Source organism: Clarias gariepinus, chromosome 1, assembly GCF_024256425.1.
Source record: "Clarias gariepinus isolate MV-2021 ecotype Netherlands chromosome 1, CGAR_prim_01v2, whole genome shotgun sequence".
Taxonomy (NCBI): Eukaryota; Metazoa; Chordata; class Actinopteri; order Siluriformes; family Clariidae; genus Clarias; species Clarias gariepinus.
The window spans coordinates 40569470-40592938 of NC_071100.1; the positions used below are offsets into that span (position 1 = coordinate 40569470).

Genomic DNA, 23469 nt, shown 5'->3' on the forward strand with positions numbered 1-23469 from the left:
GATGTAGTAAATTGATGAAAAAGGCAACACTAGCCATAATATAAAGGTGTAAAAACACACAGAGTGCCAATGCTGATCACCAGAAGCACCTACAATGGGCTTGCGAGCATCAGAACAGGACAATGGAAAAATGGAAAAAGCTGGCCTAATCTGAGTAACAACATTTTTTTTTATATCATGTAAATGGCTGGGCATGGAGTGTTGCTTTGATGGAAAAAAGATGGCACCAGCATGCACTATGAGAAGAATGCCAATGTTTTGCTAGAAACCTTGGGTCCTGCCATTCATGCAGGTATTACCTTTACATGTACCACCTAGCTAAATGATGTTGCAGAACCAGTACACACACCAAAAATTAAAAATAAAAATTCTTTAATGGCAATATCCTCTTTTAGGATGTCGAATAACAAGTCCAGGCACACTGAAAAACTTTGGACAAGGAATAAATTGAGGAACATGATAAGGAGTTCAAGGTGTTGAATTGACCTTTAAAACCCACAAATCGCAATCCTTATGTACCCCAATGCCGGATAACTAGCATATGGATATCTGATTTCATGGTGATGCCAGATACCACAGGATACCTATCGAAGTCCAGTGAAGACAATGTCCTGATGGGTCACAGCTGTTTTGGGAACACTAGGAACACTAAATATTTGACAGGTGGTTTTAATGCCTTGGCTTTACAGTGTGCATTGGCCTATTCATTTTTTTTTTTTTTTTGTTACAAAAACCTCTTTGTCCATCTTGAAATAAAATGAATGTGACCAAACACAAGGAACAAAAAAATGATTTAATTAACATTTCATGACATTTTAAACAGTCCCATCAATGAATGGTTCATGTGGAAAGAGCTAGTGTTGTGATCTAATGCTGGTGATGAATTTAAATACAGTATGGCAGAGTCTTCTCATAAATCAGGTGTGAGGATAAAAGCAGAACAAAAATTGAGAGATATTCAAGAAAACAGTGCTCTTTTGTCTGCCACACTTCATACATCAACACACTGCCAAACCTTAATAACCTGCTGTGGTACAAATGCATTGCAAAAGACCATTGGCTCTTAACTCGAGCTGATTTCTTACAAAATATATATGAATAAAAAAATTTAAAAAAAAGAACACAATGCCATGTTCGATCTTACAGTATGCTACATATTTAAAAAACTGTTGAACTTAACAACCTGGTTTAGGTTTAAGATTGTTTTCACTGCATTTGTTAAAGTCAAAGTATAAACATCCCTTTCTAGTAAATGTAAAAATTTTAATCTTAAGATAATGTAAGATAAAACTTTTTTTTTTCCGGACAAAAAATCCTGCCGGCATCGCACGTGACGCTGCTAACCGGTGTAATGCGCTAAAATGCCCCCCTGGCATGGATTGCCCCCCCCCCTACATAATCGCTATCAAATATTATAGTAGAACATAAATTCATAGGTTTATTATTATCAAATATGATATTAATATTATAATAAACCCCAGTTACGTGACAGCCGTCAAGACCATTAATATAAATTCTTGTATAATGTTTATTTTGTGGCACATTTGGGCTTTGTCATGAATATACAAATAAGCATTTATATATAATAAAAATAAATATTGTTTATGATGAAAAATTAGAGTAAACTATTTTTATTATAAAATAAACAATCCAAAAGTATACACGTTGTACAGTATATAAAAAAAATATATAGGCCTATTTTTTCATATACAACATTTATTTTCATATTGCTTATTTTATTTCATTGTGTCATGTAATTTGTAAACCATTAACCTATGAATTTATATTCTAATACAATATTTGATAGCGATTATGTAGGGGGGGCAATCCATGGCAGGGGGGCATTTTAGCGCATAACACTGGCATCGCACGTGACGCTGCTAACCGGCATCGCACGTGACGCTGCTAACCGGCATCGCACGTGACGCTGCTAACCGGCATCGCACGTGACGCTGCTAACCGGCATCGCACGTGACGCTGCTAACCGGCATCGCACGTGACGCTGCTAACCGGCATCGCACGTGACGCTGCTAACCGACATCGCACAATTTAGCTAAAATGATACAGTAGTAATGCTAATGATACAAAATAGATTGCATGCTAATGGTAAACTGCTTTGTAGCCACAGATTATCAAGTACATATATATCTGGTTTCAGCGTCTTCAGTATCAGCAGAAAATCTGGATGTAAAATAAGAATAGTTTGAGATTCTTTAAAAACTACTTGCTAGAGTTATTCCGAGTCCGGTCGATTTGAGTGGCGATCTACAGTATAGTGAAATGCTTTATTTAATAATCTCTCAATGAATTAATGTTGTACATTCAAGAGATTCAGTGTTACAAAAATGAGTTATCACTGCTATAAAATGTTTCTACCATGCCATATTGACCATCTATAATACTGTACAAAAGTCTCAAGCCACTACTATTATTATTGTACATCTTTATTATTAATAGAGGTGGAAAGCCCCTACTATTATTATTTCAAGTATCCATTAGTAGGGGTTAGTGTAAGACTAAATATTATTATTATTATTATTATTATTATTATTATTATTATTGCACATATTTATTCATATTATTCTTATACAATTTTATTTTGGTAAAATGTGGGTGGCATGGATGGAGCGATTGGGCTAAAAATCGGCACAATTGTTCCTCTTCCCAGTATACCATATGCTATTATTTTCTGAAAAATTTGACAGCCAATTTCCCGGGGAAAAAAATGATTTTTCCAATGATTTTTGACCCAAGTGATTATTTATGGAGAGTTAGAGTGCTAGAAAAACTTCCTCCTTATTTAGCTCACTCTGACATGCTCAATTTTGTACCCACCCACACAAAAAAGATGGAGAAGATTGGACAAACACCTTGGGAGCAATCAAGTGTTATTTGGGACACTGACAAAAAAATGATAAAATACAAATTGTTTTAGGAGCTGTAGTCCTTATGTTCATCTGAATTACAGGAGTGCCATTCTCTTTGAAGTGAAAGCTTGTTACATTGTCTGCGCGGGTGAGTTTTACGTACAGAAGGGACGGGCGGTTGCAGGGAGTTAACCAAGTCACGCCCACTAGACTTACACACACACACTTTCTGAAACACTGGGCAGTATACAGAAAGTCATATACGGTATTCCGATTAGAAAACAATCCAATCTAACTTACAGTATACTGTATCTGTATCAATCAAATAATTACCAAAACAAATAGATACACTAAAAAACTTTTTCATTCTCTGGTTGTTATATCCTCTTTACTTTAGATTTAGCACTTTATTTAGCTAAAGAATGATGTCAAGTGTTACGATGTAAATGGTTAAAAACTATGAGCTTTATTAGAGCAGAATTCTATTAGATGTGCCTCATTGTGCATTCACATGTAATCACACTGCACACCTTAATAACACTGCAATTAGATAATTACAAAAATTGTCTAATAAGAGACAGAATTAAAATATGTAAGCTGTCATCTACATCATTGACTGCTAAATATTCTGAATAATAGCTGCAACGTTTGATAAACAAGTACATTAAGAGGAAGACTTAAACACATAGACCAGTTATTTTAGAAAATGGGAGAGAAAAAAATGGCACAAAAAAAAACAAAATTTTTATATAAAAACAGCTTCATTGTTGCAAGTAAGAACATTCATGGTTAACGTTATAAATGTACAACAAAACATAAAAAGGTAAATCCACACGTTTGTTACGAGGATCAACTCAGAACACAGTTACTGTATGAGAGTAAAAACTACCCTTACTTCTCTATATAATCCCCTGCTACACTAATGCACTTATCCCAGTGTTTCACTAGTGCTTAGACACAATGAAGGTGGAAAAAGGAGGAATTTCTTTTTTCGTTCGCCAGAACCATAACAGAACCCCTCTAGAACACTGGCCTCCCCGGAACTCCGTTAATGGTAAAAACATGTGGAAATAGTTTTTTAATTTAACAAAAAATATGATGACATTTGATATGATGCAGGCTTCGGTAAGGAGAAGCTTACTTAACATTTGTGGAAGGAACATTTTATTTGTTACATTTGTACATGCATAATCCATCCATCCATCTAGAAACCTCTGTAGTCCAACTAGGGACCATGGAGGCCAATGGTGGCCTTTGTATTTATTCCCATTTTTACAACCACACTCAAAAAAATGAACATGGCTACCTGTTACATGTACTAAAATGTAACATGTGTTTTTTACATAATAATTTCATGTTTCCAAGATGAACATGAATAAATTATGTTGCATGAAATTCAACAACTTAACATGTATTAGATTTAATCATGTTGAGATAAACCAAAGAGATCTTGTCACTTATGGAAACCGGAAATATAGAATCAAACATCGTGAGAAGATATCGCGAGAAGAGAACAGACTGTTTTGAGAAGAAAACGTTTGGCGGGCGTGTGGAAAATTTGCTAAATTAAGTATCATAAATTTTAATTGAATATCTCCCTCTGTATTTTTACACAGGAGTTTTTGACTGTCTGCATCTGACTTCAGGAGTTTCCTGACCAACCGGATCTAACGGTCATATTTAAAAGTTATTTTTTATAATTACGTACAGTTATAAAGTACAAAAACGTTTTTGTTGGTGTATAATTTTTTTTCTATGATTAATACTTATTTGTGGTGTTTTATTTATTTATTTTTTTAACATCTTTTTAAATTAAAAACCTCATTTGTAAGCTGCTGCTGGTGTAAAATAAAAATCTCCGTTTTATCCCGTTTGTCTTATGCTTCCTTCCTTCACAGAATTCTGTTTACCAGGGCTTGAAATTTAAATTTACTTGAGTTGGATCAACTTAATTTACAACTGAAATATTTGTTGTACCAACGCTATTCATTTATGTTAACAGTATTAAATTATGTTGGACGCAGCTGTAGTAAATAAGTTAAATGAACCTAATAATTTGACTGAACCTAAGAACATTAGGTTGGGCCAACAAAATTGCTTAATGCTGAAAGAAAGCCATTAAATCAGGTGGACATTCTTCCCATAATTTAATTATGTTCATTCAACGAGTTATTTTTTTTTTTTGAGTGCATGGTTGGACCTCCGGTCACATTCACACATGCATTCACACAGTACGGGTAATTTGTGGACGCCAATTAACCTAATCTGCACGTCTTTGGACAGTGGGAAAAAAAAAAGGAGTACTTAAATTTTATTCTTTATAAATAATGCTGGCAAGTCTATTTAGTCTAAAGTCATAACTAACCCTACAAAAACAAAAATGGTTTTCTCATTTGCATTATTTTATGACCGCATGAAGGTCAATCAGGTCTGTTTATGCAGTTAACACATTTTGCTTAGCAAGCACATCAGGAATTGGGGTTTAAAAATGCATGAATCCTAACTGTGATATATATTTCATTAGGTCATTTAGTATTTTCCTATCTCTATAAAAGGGTACAATAATTTTCTTAAATGACCTTAATGTGCCGTGTTATCCGGCGGCCCGGAGGCTAAACAATCCTGCACAGCGTTGAATGAATGCTATGGTTTTGTTTGTTTGGAAAAAAAAAAAAAAACATGCACAGAATTTCATAACTTTAACATCATATGATAATATGCAGACAAGAAAGCGAGAACAGGAGGGAGTCCAAAGCAAACAGACCTTTAAAACTGTGTATCCTGCACCACAACATGAGCTTCCTCCTACTGAGCCCTCCAATCTGTCGAAATACACCATGTTCCACCATCTCCGAGCGCTGCAACCCAAAATAGATCAGTGCTGACATTCACCTACACTTCTTCTAAAGCTGAATGATGAGATTCTCAGCTGCTCTCCCACTATGGGATTATATATCTTAAATAAACAGATACTGCACTACTCATTGACCCTATCAACTGGTTTTATTAGGACACCGGAATATTCAATTAAAGAAACAATTAATAGCTATAAAAAATAAGGATTATTCTTTAAACATGTTTTAATAATACAAAATCGATCTTTATGATGCTAGAACATGTATTAGACATTACAATATAAGCACTATTTATTTAGTTAGTTTTTGCCTTATGAACAGATGCTTAAAGAGTTCACTTTACATCCATAACTTTCATCACATGTCTGAATATGGCATTATTATTCTACAGTTAGCTGAAGTGTACTTTGCATCACAGAGTGTATTGTCTGACAGATTAAAATGCATCTCTGTACATCAAACCTAATCCAAAAGCCTTACACTTTCACTCTTGAAAAAAAAATCTCTCGATTTTCATTTCAAAGTAGTTCACTAGCTTTAGTCATACAAGCCAAACGTTTTATGTAATAGTTGTAAGACTTTCCACATCATGACTCAAGCACCGCTCACCGGGTGCAAGAGCTTAGGGTGCGGTTACAAATAGCTTTTACAAATTGCTTGCCTAAAAAGGATTTTCATTGGTTTTCAATTACAATTGCTGCAACAGACCCCAGTGAGTGATAAGATAACATTTATAATAGAGCCACCATTTTATTTTATGGTAAATGTACTGTATTATAAGGAACATTGTATTGTTTATCTAAGCATGCTATTGTATCAATGATTCAGTTTTTAAGTCAAGTACATTATACTTGGGTCAACAACACTATAAAATGAAAAAAAAAAGAAAAGAAATACCAATAATAATAATAATAATAATAACAATTTCCATTTAACATCATATTAATTTCATTAACCTTAGGCTCTTATAAATGGATGTTGGTTAAGCTCCAGCACGTACAGTATCAATAAATTGCATGAGCTACTGTAGGGATGCTGATTTCGATTAATTTTCCCAACCGACAACCACCGTTCGTTATCCGAACATTAACATTAACTGATCAGATTAGAATATTTAATTAAAATTGAATGAAAATAGAACTGAGGAGTGTCTGATTAACTACGCAAACTTTTTTTTCACTTTTTCTTGTTTTTCACGCACCTGCAGCGTTTCTGACAACAGAGAAAAACAGAGTAATATAAATTAAAAGAATAAAATTTATTGGCCTGCACTAAACTTTTTTTACTTAAATAACAAATTAAAATTACAAAACGAAAACACGCTGAAATACCGTTGAAGCTTTGACGATCAGGCATGGCCAATTTTTTTCAGACATTGGCTACTAGGTTTTTTGGTTAAAAAAATAGCATGCATCTCTTTTCGCTCGCTTTATTTTGCTTGCGCGGCAAAATACGTCTGAAAGCACGTGTGGTTGCACATGATAATGCCCCATGAGCAAAATAGCGAATATGTAGCATATTTACTGTATGCCGCAAAACTTTATACTACTACCACTACAGTACTAATAATAATAATAATAATAATAATATAAAAATATATATATATATATATATATATATATATATATATTAAAAACATTTTAAACCATTTAACTGATAGTAATAATCGGTCAAAATTCATTCTTTCGGTTAACGGTTAAACGGTCAATATGAGCATCCCTAGTATGAGCTTCTAGCATAGTGATTATAAAGTGTATATTTTCAACATGATTTGTCCCCTGTTCAATAATACATTTTAGTTAATGTGTAAAGTCTTTGAATAATAAGATAATGGCAAAAAATAAGATTAATTAATGACTGCGTGGACATCTTTTGCTTTAATGATCACATGGTGGACCTTCAGTTGGCAAAGTGATTCAGTGGTAAAGGTGACTGTGTACTGTAACACATATTTCTGAATTGTAAAAAAAACAAAAACAATGATGGTTGTTGAGCTTTCTTTTTTCCATGTATAACCGAAGTCATTAAACCTTATCAGAAAAAAAAAAAAAAAAAGATAAAATTTACTGTATTTTTTGTCCGAGGAAACTTCGTTCAGATTTGACCGGAACACACTGTGAGGGTTAATAGTACATTCGGGGGGACTTCTGAGATCCATGTTAACTTTTAAAACCTTTAAAATCAGGCTACAACACCAGTATGTCCAATTGTAGGTTTTGCTCATTTCTAATATAATATCATGGTCTAAAAACAATATCGGAACATTTATTACAACAGGCTTTATCTGTCAACCTTTGCAGTGTTTCAACAGATATGCTTGTTTCATTCACAGATGTGTGAGTTACATTCCCAGTGAGCTTTATGTTGTTTGTAATGCAGCCACAATGGCAATAGAGCAGACTCTATCTAGCAAGCTTCATAACTTTCACCCCAGGTGTCCGCTTGGCTTTAGGAATGAAGGGAAGTCTCAGGCAAGACGCAGTGTGTACTATTTTATGTTTCTATAGCCATTTTAGGTAAAGTGGTATAAAAAGAAAAGTCCTCCCAGCCATCCCATGCGGATGTTATTTCAGTTTTGAATGTAAAAGAATGGGCAAGTCAAAAAAGAGGAATGAAGCACACCAGGTAAGGGTAAGGATAGCTCAGCGCTTGGAGTTACTGATCAGAAGGTCGGCGGTTCAAGCCCTAGCTCCACCAGGCTGCCACTGCTACACTTAACCCTGTCTGCTCCAGATAATGCCTGATCCTGTGCTTTGTCCACAGCATACTAACAAAACTGAGATATGCAAATAATAAAGACATTTACTGTGCAGTAATGTATATGGGACGAATAAAGGCTAAACTTAAAAAAAAAAAAAAAAAAATTACTTGGTCTGTTTTACACACTGAACACACACCAGATAGGCCAGATAAACAGACTCTGTGGTTTAAATGGGTTAGGTAAAAGGCATGTGCTGTCCACCAACACATCAGACCCATGCCACCTGCCACCTTTCGTGCCACTTTTACCTGCCACTCTGTTCCTTAGATCCAGTAACGCTCATCATGAACCACCACCGAACTAGTAAAGAATTTTTTCTTTTCTTTATATATTCTTGACATGGAGATCTGTGCTAATGGCTTGTGCATGGAAGTGATTATTTTGAAAGTTAGTGTGGCTGGGGGGCTTTTGTACTTCATGTGCGCTATCTTGCATGATACATGAATGAATATTAATGTATTTTGGCTGTTTTTCAACATACACCAAAGAACGAAACAGCTCCGCGAAGGTAAAGAACCAAAGAAGAACAGTGCAAGAACAGCATCTCTTGATACTTAGTAAGCATTACATAGAATGTTTGTGTGGTGGGGGAAAAAAAAAAGGAATAATATAGTTTAGTCCATCATTAAGTGCTGATCTGTGTTTATTAATCTGTGGGAACTGAGAGGATTTGCCGCTGAGTCTGAGGAAGAAGCGGTGGCACTGAAGTGAAGCAAAATCCTCAAGTGCTTTTGAGATTCACATGAACTCATTCCAAACTCTTAGTGCCAAAGCTAAATACATGGAAAACTGCTCTGCAATTTAAATAATGGAATATTCAACATGACTAATTCACTTTTAATATGCGTACTTATTTCTTACCCACTTTATCCCAGTGAATAAAACGGTAACGGTTACGACAGATTCAGAGCCTAGACCAGGAACACAGTGAGCAAGGTAGGTTGATGAAAAAAGGTTGATTTAAATGAATAATATCCAAAGGCAAAATATTAATTATCAAACTAAAAAAAAAAAAAATACATATAATGTGAATAATTTTTTTTTTTTAATAAGCAGGTTTTTTTATCACTCTTCTGCTATAATTTTTTTACCTTTTATAGTGGATGTAACAAGAAGGTGTTCATCTTAAAGTTCCCATATTTACTATTTATTACCAAGTTATCACAGGTTTTATAACCCCCAGTGTGTTTCTGTTAATGCCCCAGCTGAAATATGCCCCATTCTTTCATACCACAATCTCCCTCTATTTCGTTCATCTTTTAAGCATTCCATTTTAGTGTTTGCATGAATAAACTAATGCTGAGCCACTTTCCACCTGAGAACAGTAGAGCTGAGCACATAGCAAGGTGGAGCTGAGCAACCAGTTGGGGAGGGTATCTTCTTATATGAGGTCACATTAGGGGAGGCGGGGTCTAATTGCCTGGTTTAAACCACAGCCAACACAAAAACTGAAAAAGAACAAGCAGTGGGGAATGTTTTTTCCCCTCATGATCTTTTGGGAAACGGATCTAAGTGACTAAAAATTACAAATGTGAATTTTGCACAACAGGTTTCCTTTAAACCTCTATGGCTCAACTGATTGATTAGGAAAAGTCTAAAAGTTAGCCACACCCACCCAGTTCCAGGTGCAACTGGCTCTGATCGGATGGAACAGAGAAAGCCGAGTACTTGTTCTAAGCGAAGGGAAACTGTATTGCAGCTCATTAAAAAAGTTAACCAAAATATGTGAATCTGCTGCATTGTTTGTGAATGCATTCACATTTCATCTAGAATTTTGAATATTACAAGTAAATATATTTTTCCATCCAGTTGAGCGGGACTTAAAAAGCATAACTAGATGACAAGGCTTAGCTCCTTATTCTAAAGCTTTTTATTATGATTTTTTGTTTTATTGGCTTCCACTTTCTAATTACTATATTATTATCACCTTATTATAAAAACTAAAAAAAAAAAAGAAAAAAAAAATTAATATACAGTACTCTAATTAAATAATCAAAAGTTGTTGTTTTTTATCAATGTTGCTGTGACTATGGTATTTGATATGATTTGATGCTATTTTATGTGAAAATAAGCATACTGCATAACTATGAAAAGGAGATAATGGTGCAGGAATTAGGCAGAAAGTGCAATTTGCCTGCACCGAACAGTCAAATGTTCACAGACGCATTATTAAAAAAATCAAACAATTAAATTCCTTAATATTGAGAATTTCTGCAACACTTTACGCTTAATTATGCAATTGTCAGAATTTAATGTTGTTTAAATTAAACTGCTACCGAACAGGATGGAATGAAGATTTTTTATCATAGCGAATAAACTTAACACAGGAACATGCACAGGAACTTTATATAGATATCAATGAAAGTTGAGGAATAAACCCCAAACCACAAAACTGTGACACGACACCACAACTGTAATACCCCTGTATACATCAAACTGTTGGTCTGTTTAATTTGAGCGAGGTGCTGATGACAGAATAGACAGAATGGTAATTGATTGTGCATGCCTGCTTGAGTAAGACGACAGAAATCCCAGAAAAACAAGAAAGATCAGAATCAATAAATCATAAGAGTCATACAGTAGAGTTTTATCTTCCAACATAGAGCACACACAGAAAACTAGGGCTTCTTTCATTCTAATTCTTGGTTTGGCACAGCGGTTGGCTTTTTCCTGGAAAGCAGACTTCTCTGTTATCTTAAGATAAGAGCCAATGCTGACAGGATAAAGAGCCTGGTTCTGTGACATGCACAGTTCTCTGTATAACCAAACACACCGGTGCTGATTTGCAGACAGCTCGAAGTGTGCGAAATTGCCAGGACATGGTGTGAAATCGACGTGGAACAAAACCGATTAAATCTGGCTGGTGCCACTTGGAAGAAACAGCGGGATAAGATGTGAGCGACAGCGAGCGCAACATTTAGCCATATCACGCTACCATGATTTGATTTGCTGAAGAAAAATTATTGATCTATATAAGGAATAAAAGCACCGATAGCATGATGACTGGACCAGGCTGGAAATCAGGAAATCAAGAAACAGACAGACATACAGTATCCTGCTGCTTTGCTCATCACCTTGACCCGAGGAAGGTAAGGATGGTTCCTCTTTCATCTCTCCTTTCCGCGCAGCCAGCGAGGAGAAAAAGGATGATGAATTGACGATGGCAGGGGGTTGGATCTGGCACTGGTTTAATGACATCATGAGTAAAGGTCAGTGGTGGAAGCACTGCCACATTGTAAATCCCTGTGGGTTCTCACTTCAGGTAGAGTATAATTCACCGTGTCTAGCTCAGACCAACAGTCTCGATGGATTACCACCACATAGACTTAAACCATGGGTGGTGATTAGAGTGAATGGACACATGCGAGTACTAGAGATGCTCATTTTCATCCAAAAGATATTAAAGTTATTTTACTAAGGTTGACAGCAAGGATACTGCATCAAGGTTAAGCCTGACACGTTTCTTTGCCGTAGACTTCATGCATTATGCACAAGTTATTAGCATAATATTAGACTGGATACAACTCGTGTTGTATGATTTGTTCACTGAGGAGGACTCAGTCGGAGAAACCAAGCAGTGTAACAATGGTGAAATACGTCGCAAGGCTTATTTTAAAACTAGACAACAGCAGACTGCAGTCAGAGAGATATCCTCCCAACACTCCAGCTTTTTTTCCTGAGCTTCTTGAGAGCTCTCTGCTAAAGTCGTGTACTTGTTGGTCCACAGATTGACAGCTGCACCCAAACCCCCGAAGCCTGATTTCATCCTGCATTTTCTCTTTTCCCACATTTCTCCTCTGCAGTGTCCTCATCTCCTGTTTCTGCCCCGCTAGTTCACCTGCTCCTCTCGCTCCTTCTTTACGCTCTTTTTTCTCCTCATCCTGCCACACTGGTTTCCGACCACAACCTTGAGGATCTTAAAGGTTGCAACCCGATTAGCTTTCTGCTCTTTAGTGTAACACTTTTAGCAGGAACTTTAAAGCACTGCAACACCATGACTGTCACAGGGCAGATGGACATCGGTACACGCTTGATGCTCAGTTCAAGTTGGCAGGAAAAAAACAATCAAGCAAACACAGCGGAGATTTAGTGATCCCCTTTTTATAGATTAATTTTATATATACATTCTATTCAAATATTAGGCCTATTATCGAAAATGCAAAAGATTTATTATTAAATAATTTTGACTATTTATGGGAGCCGTAGATTTTTTTTTTCCCCAGAAGCATCCATTATACGGTTTTGTCTTGTTTCTTTTTGTTTCTTTGCTTTTTCATTAATATGCACAGGCCAACGATTATAAGAATACAAGAATAAGCGCGAGGGGTTTTCAAGTTATCACAGGACTTCTGATTGTGCAAAATACACCTCCCTTTATTTCTTTATATAATCAATTGCTACATTAATGCACTTATCCTAGCGTTTCACTAGTGCTTGGATACCATAACTCTGAGTTCCTGTAATGTGCAAGTGGTGCTAGAGAGCGACTGTGTGTATAGTTTCCAAAGACATGTGTCGCTTGCACAAATTAGCGACAAGTTGTCCATCGATTTTTAAGGACAGACGTCTCACTCTGATTTTTTAAAGGAACGACTGCAACAGCCTCCGAACCACCTCGGCCAGGATCGTCATTCACGGACATACTACCTGATTTATACAGTAATGTTTAAGCTAACTGACTACTTACTGTACTGTGTGTGAGGTCTCATGAAATTTCATCAAAAGTTCTGGTTTGACTTAAAACCAAAATTACTTAAAGTAAATTCTCTGTGAATGCAACATTAATGTAGTGCATTTTCTTCCACTTTATCATTCTTTACCCAATGGCAAGGACATCAGAAACCCTATAACAGGAACAATTTAAAATGCGATGAGCAGAAATATTAGCTGAACTTGATATGGCGCAGTCAGTTACTTATACACTGCTGTACTGTACATCCTGACAAATCTTCTTTTAATGTTGTAGAGATATAAAGTTTTTCACATTTTTCATTTCAAGTTCTGCTACAAAAATGTAATTAAAATTCTATAGTATTAATTAAAATGTATTTGGAAGAGTAATATACAGTACAGGACAGTACAGTATTCAGTACTGTATATTAATGTTATTAATAGTAATAATGTTAATATTAGTCTTTTTTTTTCATTGGCATGGTATCACTGCTGAATGCTTAAACCTGAAACACAGATGAAACATAGATTAAAAATTGACAGAGTCATCAATGTTTAAATGGCTGGCTGTGGAGCTCAGGCTGAACCCCAGTGCAGAGCCTCATTAGTGAATACAGGTTCACATCTCAGCACATTAACTGCTTGTCACTTCAGCCCAAACCTCTGGGCCATAAGCCAGCTGACATGATGAGCATGATGAAGGACACAGAAACATTGGCCTGCATTCCTGGCATCTAAGCTGGTGCTTGCCTATAGTCTCAACAGACTTTCACCAAAAAGCCGAGGAGAGTTCTGGGGCTTCAGCTCTGGAAATGGCTGGAGTTTGGAATTATACACGGATTTCAGGTTTGGAGGAGGCCTAGGCTGGGCTGGAATGTGAATTTATTCAAATGTTTCAGGTCTGAAAAAGTCTAAGCTGGGGTTTGCGGTTGGTTGGGAGTTTTAGGTTTGCAGGAGCCTAAGCTGGAGTCGGGAGTTTGGAATCGATTTTATGTCCAAAAACTGCCTGCACTTTGAGGTATGTCAGGGATTTCAGTCTTAGAGGGCCCTGAGCTGGAGCTTGAGGTTGGTTGTGGATTTCAGATCTAAGTCTGCTTGCGGTTTGGTACTGTAGCGGCTTCAGGTTAAGAAAAGTTGAGCTGGATTTTGTTGAATTTGTTAGCTGTTTTTTAAGTCTGGAGAGGGCTTTAGCTGGATTTTGGGGAAGGTTGGGAGTTTCCGGTCTGAAGCGGCCTGATCAGAAGCCTGGGGTTGTTTAGGTGTTTATGGAGGTATGAGATAAACTTTGAGGCTGTATAACTGGAGTAAACTTGTCGACAATCACCTGTTGGTCCTGGAATTCCTTTTAAAAGGTCGGGAATGTCTGACAGGTGTTTGTCCAGGTTTGACATCTTCTGAAACACTTTAAAACAGTACATGCATAGGATGCTGGTGCTGTGTTTAAGGACCAAACTTTTATCCATTTCATAGCAGAAATATTTTCATATTTCACTGCAGGCCACGTCTTTGTTGTTGCCATCTCTTTAGCTCTAGTCTTCAAACAAAAAGAAAACGTGATCCACACTCTCTGCCACTGAGTTATAGTATCAGGATCTTCAATCAGGTCATTTTTGACTTAAACTATGGGTAAAACCCAGCACCGCACACTACATAAATTACTGGTATTGGGTCTTCTTAAAGCCCACTTGTGCAAATCGACAAATTAAATAACCATTTACATTCAGCAGGAGTGCCATCCTAAACTCTTAAGCTCTACTATTTGGTACTATTAGTACTGCTATTCCATGTAACACGTATTTCAACAGCACTATTTTGCCCACAAAGACTGAGAAAGATAAACCAGAGCTTAAACAGGAACTAGAAATGTTTTGTCATCAGGGGAAATCAGTGTGGCAGTCTTCAGTGTTAGTGCTTTAAGAATAATGATGATTCAGGACAAAAATGCAGGGAGCACTGGGTCATTTCTGCACTCCAGCATCCCATCTGACATTCTTTCCTAAACTTTAGTTTGTTCATGGCTGGCCAGGTTTTTGGCACAAAATGACTGGCATTCCCTCTTCCACCAATGGCTAATAGACCACTAGAGAAAAGATGGTAAAAATTTTCCTGGCTTTCCGATATGGCACAGTTAAGAAACTTAAGGGCTTAAGCAAACAATAGCTTCCAAAAATGCATTTTGGAAAATACAGCAAATCTCTCCAAAGAGGTAGACATGGGATCCCACAGGGGAGTCCATGTCCAACTGGAGAAGAATGTTGATGAGTTCCAAATCATAAGGGGAGGACTGAGATGATGAATGAAGCTGTTATAAGAATTGCTTAGAAGAATCTAAAATTCTGTCAAGACATGACAGCCATAATGTTTAGCCATTCGAAAAGACCTCCTATTGTATAACTCAAAGCCATAATTTAAAATGAACGTTTTACCGAGCATGGTGCATAAAAGGAGTCCCAACTGTCATGTATTAAATCATTTTCCAGACTAGACTCAAATTTTTATTTAGACATTTAGATATGCATTCAAAATTCTTAAGTTAAGTTAAAAAATGAATGTGAATTTAAATGCAAAACTAATAAATATGTAGTTGGATTTCTGTCCATTGAAATGTACAATGCAAAGACGAAACTAAAGTGCAAAATGCAATGTACTTTTGACTTTAATATTTATTTTTTAAATGCCAACATAATACTTAAAACATAATAGCAATTTATTTATTTATAATTTTTTTTATCTTGTACTACACCTACACATTTCCAATTCTGCTTACATTTGAATTTATCCCATCACTGAGGCGTATCTATGGTGGCACGGTGGCTTAGTTGTTAGCAATGCCGTCCTGCACCTCCAGGTTCCCGGTTCAATTCCCACCAAAATTCAGTTTGCATGCACTCACAAACTAACTGCCTATAATGTGTGAGTGTGTGTGCACGCCTGCCCTGTGAAAGCTGTCCAGGGTGTATCCTGCTTCATGCCCTATGTCTCCTGGGATAGGGATCAAATCACAAGTGATTGGTTTGGAGTGTGAGATCTGTTCTTAAGCTGTTGAGAAGCTGCCTTACAAGATCTCTTTTATTAAGGATGCTTGTTGTACAAACTTTATTCAAGCAAACAACTCGCTTCGGGAGTAAAAATTTGGTTATGGCATTTGATTCACCAATCTAGCTTGTTGACAGCAAAAATGCAAACTTAAACAGGGATTGAAATTACGTTTTATTTTTGTCTCAGTTGCACCAGGAGGATGTGAACATTCAAATCGCAAATTTAAAGATTACTTTTCAATATATTGTGTCATTCGTCTTCGGTGACTGCAAAGACACCGTGTAGACAGACCCAATCCCATGAGCACCAGCACAAGTTGAGAATGTACCCTGAATGTGATGCCATTCCAACACAGGGCATCATCCACAGGGACAGGCAAGCGCACAACCATGTTTTCTGACTAGTATTTGAATAAAGTTGTGAAAATGCTGCCATATTTACGCCTGGCACAGAATGACAGGGTGAAACAGAAGCATGGGATGGGTTGCACAGACGGCTTTGTTTTGGACAGACTTTGTTTTAGACAAACTATTGTGCAGCATCTGCCAGATCTCATTGTTTTCAAACCACATGGCCTTTGGAGAAGAAAAAAAAAACCCAAAAAAAACAAGAAAAAAAAAAAAAACTCGGCTGTAATGTGATTCAGGTCGTTTAATGCTTTTAAAGGAGCTGAGCATCTCTGAAACGTATTCATGCAAAAGTGATGGAATACAGGATAAACTAATAGTGTTGTATTTTTTTCATTATGACGATAATTCTAAGGTTCAGCTGATTGCTCAACCTAACAGGATTCCTCATTATCATCACAAGACGTAGCAATAAGCCGAGGGACACATTCTGCAAACAAACAAATTGAGAAACCTCGAGCTCTAATTGGAAAAGAATCACAAGGCTGCTAATAAGACTGTGCATTAAGCAGTGATCTGGTGTGTAGGAGTTTATCTGCCAGCATCATTTGTGCCACGAATATGCTGCGCTTGACGTTCTACGTCTCTTGGCATTAACAGATTTACAGCTATCAGCAAGTTTCTCCTGTTTGATCAGATCAGATTAGAAAAGGAAAAAAAATAGTTTTTTTCATAAGAAAAAGCAAAAAAAAAAAAAAAAAGTTTTGTTATTATTTAACAAAATAACTGTGATCACCCTTTAACCGACCTTAACTGGCCTAATAAGGGGATACTGTATGTAAGGCATCCAGGAAGCACAATGCTAATAATTCTCACTGGGTTCTGTCCTCTCTCTTTCTCTCCTTATGTGACATGGAGAACGACATCCAGTGGCAGCTATGTGATTGCACAGAACACCTACATCACGTTCATGTGTGTGCAGATAGTGGGAGTTATTACAGCAGGACAGGGCAGACACTGTCGAATGGACACTACGCATCACAGCTTATTAACTACCAAGGACCGGTTTAGTGTGCTTAAAAACACACACACACACACACACACCTACTGTACTGTACATACTTTTGGATTGTACATAAGTTTGGATACACCTTACATTAATACTGAAGATGTTAAACTATGAAAGAACAAATGGAATTACGTAGCAAAAAAAAAAAAGTGCTAAACAACCCAGACAGTTTGGCACACTCATGCCATTCTCATTAGATCCATGAGCTAGTCACCTGGAATGGATTTCAATTCACAGGAGTTCCTTGTCGAGAGTTAATTTGAGATTATTTCTCGCCTTCTTAATGTGCTCCAGATAATCAGTTGTCTTGTGCACGGGAAGGGTGGGAATGGAATTACTAGCCCGATTAGTGCCACTACAACTAATCCATATTCCATATTATGGCAAGAAACACTTAGTTAAGTTAAGAGACAAGACAGGCCATTATTACATTTAGAAATGAATGCTTAGAGAAATCGCAAAAACTTTGAATGTATCCCCAAGTGCAGTCTCAAAAACTATGAAATGCACTGTCTCTCATCCGGATCGTCCTGGGACAGGAGGTCCAAGAGCTACCTCTGCTGCAGAGGATACGTTTTTTAGAAAGACCAGCCTCAGAAACCACAGATTTACAGCACCAGAGATTAGAGCCTACATAAATGTTTCTTAGAGCTCAAGCAGCAGACGTATTTCAACATCCATATTAAGAGGAGACAATGTGAGTCAGGCCTTCTAGTTAGAATAGCAGCAAAGAAACCATTACTGTGGGAGAACCACCAACAAAACAGACATGCTTAGGGTAAGAAAAAACACAAAGAATGGACATCAGATCAGGGACAAACTGATCTAACCATCCTTTGGTTTGATAAGTACAAATTTGAAATGTGTGGTTCCCATTGTAAAGCATGGAGGAGGTACAATATAATGGTGTGGGGTTGGTGTCAACTGGTGATACTGTTGCTGACATAGTCAAAATTAAGAGTGCACTAACCAGCATGCTTTGCAGCAACATGCCATCCCATCTGCACTAAGTGGGACTGTGGTTTTTGATCAAAACGCTACCATTTGTAAAGTGAGCGCTGCGGGATTCAGTCATAAATTCACGACCACACTCCAGCCATTATTTCCAGCAAATGTAGTGCTTTTGACATATTTATGAATCACAACATTCTCATAGTTAACATTATCAGATAGCCTTCTATAAAAAAATTAAATACATTTTAAGACGATTTAAACCGATGCATGTCTTCCGTTGATTTGTCCGTGTTAAGACTTCACAAAAATATATAAACTTTTAATTATAAATTTTGAAGCACAATGTTGGACCTCTCATTTTATTATTATGAACATAATTTAAAGCATATATACACACATTCATCTGAAAGATCTACTGTAAAACAACATAAAATTCATGTTTGCTTCTGTTTTGGAAACAATATTGTTTTAGGCTTAACTTATTATACACAATTCTTTGTTGTACTTGGTCTGGCTTTAAGATAAAGTCCTTCCATGTGCCATCTGATGGATATTCTATGAAGCACAACACATTTATTTAAATTCTAAAATGTTGCTTGCGGGATCTGGTGGCACTCTGAGGGACAAAATGCGGCCTTCCGCAGGGAATAAAAACGCACTTTCTTAATGGCTACATCTGTAAGATCCATTTGACCAAATAGGAGAGTGGTGGAGTGCTGCGTTACTGTAGATGATCTAGCCTCCACAAAAAGTACTCTACACCTCTAGGAACCTCCAAGATCGTGGAAAGCCATTCCAGGGCCAGGGGTAGCTCAGTGGTTAAGGTATTGGACTACGGTTCGGAAGATCCCAGGTTCAAACCCCACAACCACCAAGTTGTGCTTGATGTATAATGTATAACTGCTCAGATGTATAATGAGATAAAAATGTAAGTCGCTCTGGATAAGAGCGCCTGCCAAATGCCTAAATGTAAAATGTAAACCTCATGAGGCTGACTAAGAGAATGTCAGGAGTGTGCAAAACCATCATCAAAAGCAAAAATGCTTTTTAATTTAACACATTTTTGTTGACTACAATAATTCCATATTTGTTCTGTCATAATGTCAATGTCTTCAGTATTAATACGCAATGTTGAGAAAGATAAAAAAAAAAAAATTAAAGACACTGAATAAGAAAATGTCCAAACTTTTGACTTGGACACATACAGTACAGGGTTACATACAGTACAGTACATTTAAAGACCACAGTGTCATCATAAGCCTCACATATTTTACCACCGATGTCAGTATACTAAAGCAGGCTATAAAAGTTAAAGTATTAAAAAAAACTGTTTTTAAACCCAGGAAAAGAGAGAAAGAACTTTTAAAAGAATTTTACCCACACAGATGGTACACAGATGGGTTGTGACAGCTCTTCATAAAGCAAGCTACAGTAGCTTACAGACTGACAAGAAATTATTATCCCTATCCCACTGGTGAATCCAAAACGCTCTGCAACACAATTTGTAGAAACGTTCACAGTTCAATAGACCCTAGACTCCTGAAAACGGTTCTCTGAATTGTTCCTCAGGGGAAAGACTTCAAGGTTCTACGTTAAACTGTATAACGCTGGGTCTCCCAGTCAGGAAGGGTTTCAGGTAAAATCACTTTCTGAAGGACCTAGGGGGGTTTTAAATATACAAAGAATTTGTTTTTAAGCTCGTAAGGTGTCAGTATACAGGACGACTAGCTTAGTAATTACCACACCCATTCATTTATCTACAACATGATCATGTACAGTACATTCATTTGTCTATCTCGCTGTCCAACAAAGTGTCTTAGTACATTAAAGCTGTGCAGTTATGAAGTTTAATCAAGCTATAGTTGGTCGATTCAAATGATTGAATCTTTGGGCAAGTTGTCAATTCAGAATCGATTCACACTTTTTAAATTAATTAAGTAATCTTAAACACTAAGTGGCCTAAAATTGACAAATTCTTTAAAAAAACAAAAAACTGCTTTTGAAGAAAATATTCATCTTTTTGCAAAAATTTGCAAGAGTATTGCTTCTTAATCTTTTGTTGGTACTGATTGGGATTTAAACAAATTAACAACATAAGCTACACAGCATTTCAATGTTTACTAGATATTTTCACTAGATGTTTAACTAAATATGTTTGAATATATTTTTTTATCACTTTATCATGTTGAAACAGCTGCTTGAGGCGTGAGACAAAGGCTACGTTTACACTGCAGGTCTCGACGCCCAATTCTGATTTGTTGGCTATATCAGATTTTTTTGACCATCTGTTTACACGTTCTTTCAACTATGACTCATATCCGATACACGTGTTTACACTTACCATACCATCTAAAACATCACGCATACTTAAAAGGAGGTTTTTGCCAAGATAGACGAAGGTGAAGTATGCTTGATGCTCTGCGATATATGCAAAGTTCACAAAATGTCACCCTGGTTTAAAAAAACGGCATAATTGCAGCCTGTACATATGCTTCATTCACCAAATACTGATTTCTTAATTTTATTTAGCCCTAATTAGCATTAAAAAGGGGGGACTGGGTGCTATTTCTTTTCCATGTCACCTGCGATGTTATAATTCCACACGCGCTTCCACCGGAGAATAACATTACGTCATTAGACCACGAAGAAGTCGCAGTTTTAATGACGTACAGAACCCAATAACTCAGGAAATCCGATCTGTCTGTTTACACGACAATCACATTAGCACATATCTGATTTATATCTGATTTATTTCCACATATGAAGGAGGCCTGAAACCGATCTCGAAATAACGGAATGCATGCGTTTTTTTCCTGTTCACACGGACATAGAACATATCTGATATGTGTCACATATGAGCAAAAAATCCGAATTGGGTCACATTTATCTGACAGTGTAAACATAGCCTAAGTTTAGTGCTACTGAATCAAAACAAAAATAAAAAATCAAGTCAAATCCTCCATCCTCAAAACTCTATTGTACACACTATTGTAATCTATCGTTTTTTTTATCCCATCTATGTTTATGTATGCAGTGGTATACCTGCCTCACAAATTTTCGCTTTAAGAACTAAAATTATGCAAAAAATTGCCTCGGCATACGAAGCATTTGAACGAATGACCCAAGCTGGACTAAATCGAAGGCTGGCTAAGTTGCATGCACATCCGGGGGCATTGCAAAACTTATTTGCGCCAGTGGGAAGCCAAGTGAAGCTTATAAATGAAGCTGAAGTTTACATTTTTTATTTGTTTAGTTTTTTTTTTTTGCATTTTGTGCAAGATTTAGTGAAGACATAACACAATGTGTCCTGAGAATGTTATCAAGGATGATAACTAGAAGAAAACTGAGCCACTTTCAGTTTGTTTTTTAAAGCAGCCGGTGCCAGGATGAATCATAAATTAAGGTTAAGTGGGGTTAAATATCTATTTATTTCATATTGTATTTCATTTGCATGTCTTTCCTTAAAACGTTCATTGTTTTTATATGCAAAAAATATGATTATAGTGTTGGAAATTGCTAATACTTGTGGGTGGCTGGAACGGATTATCTGCCTTTACATTGTTTCTTATGGGAAAATGGGTTTCGCAATACAAATTTCTGTCTTAAGAACTAAACTCCGGAACAGATTTAATCTGGATGCCCAGGTACCACGTTATAACCTTGACTAGCATTTTTTATTATAATTTTTTTGCTGCCCATATATTGGTATTGTTGTAAGAGTTTCACAATAACTAATGCTACAAAATGTGTATGGATCTGTACTGAACTGACTCTGTACTTTCCCACATTCAGTAGTCTTTTTCTGCATATAAACTCATCAGACATGCCCTTTAATCTACACTTTCTTTCCAATTCAATCAGAAACTTTTCGGCCCATCCATCTCATACGACACCCAGCCTCAACATCACGGTAAGCCTCACATCTTTTCACTGAAGAATATAACAAATGAGACAAATTTTTTCAATGCAACTTGGATGAGTAATACTTCCTCAAACCTGCAGTTAGATTTAATAAAATTATCATCAGGGGGCTTGGCTAGAAACTTAAACACACACACACACACCTGGTTGATGATGTAGATTCCATAGTCTATCTTCTGCCGCCGTAGGATAGGGTGCAGGTAGTGAAGCCAGTACTTCAGGTGGTGTTCTCTGTGCCGGAATGGAATGATAATGGCTACTTTTTGCTTGGCCCGACAGTCTGGTGGCGTATACTTGCCTCCTTCTGTCACGTTGGGATTCTCCCTCTGCACCCTCTCCATGCTCATCAGAGAGCTGAACTCAATCAGGAGACGCCCCACTGCACACACAACACAATCACGGTTAGAAAAACCTCTACATTATTTAGCCCTGGAGCAACAACAAATCAGTTCTATAGGCATGGCACTTTCAATTATAATTATTATTCCCTAATTTGAAATTAGGGACGCAGAGGCAGAATAAAACATACTCAGACAACACGAGAGTGATAAACAGTAACCATAAGAGGAAGCGAATATAAATTCTATTTGTTACATACACAGTCATACACAGTAGGATATTCAGTTAAATGCTTATACGACCGGCCGTGACCTTAAAAATTTAAAAACAATTAACAAGAAATAAATAGTGGAATAAAATAAGAGTAAGTTTAGCTATAGGAACATAAGATATAAGAATCTTTGGAAAAAAATATATATAAGAAATATGAAAACTTATCTGTACAAATGTAGACAAAATAGCAATAAATTTAAATGGAAATAAATAAATGAAAATAAATAAATAAAAATGAAAATGGAAATTAATGAAAATGGGAAGCAAATTCATAAGAGAAACCTTTAAATGCAAACAATTAAAATGTGAAACACTTTAAAACCCCTGTGGAAATACAAAATATTATTTATAGGCTCAACAAGAGAAGGTATAA

The 23469-nt window shown here is 36.5% G+C and overlaps 1 protein-coding gene across 1 annotated transcript in view; it reads right to left on the reverse strand.

The window, feature by feature from the left end:
* b4galt2 (UDP-Gal:betaGlcNAc beta 1,4- galactosyltransferase, polypeptide 2) overlaps positions 1–23469 on the reverse strand; it is a 177657-nt gene that overhangs the window by 73795 nt on the left and 80393 nt on the right. The window contains exon 3 of the mRNA XM_053495479.1: positions 22628–22863. Coding sequence (XP_053351454.1) covers positions 22628–22863 — 236 coding nt within the window. The remainder of the gene's footprint in view (positions 1–22627; positions 22864–23469) is intronic.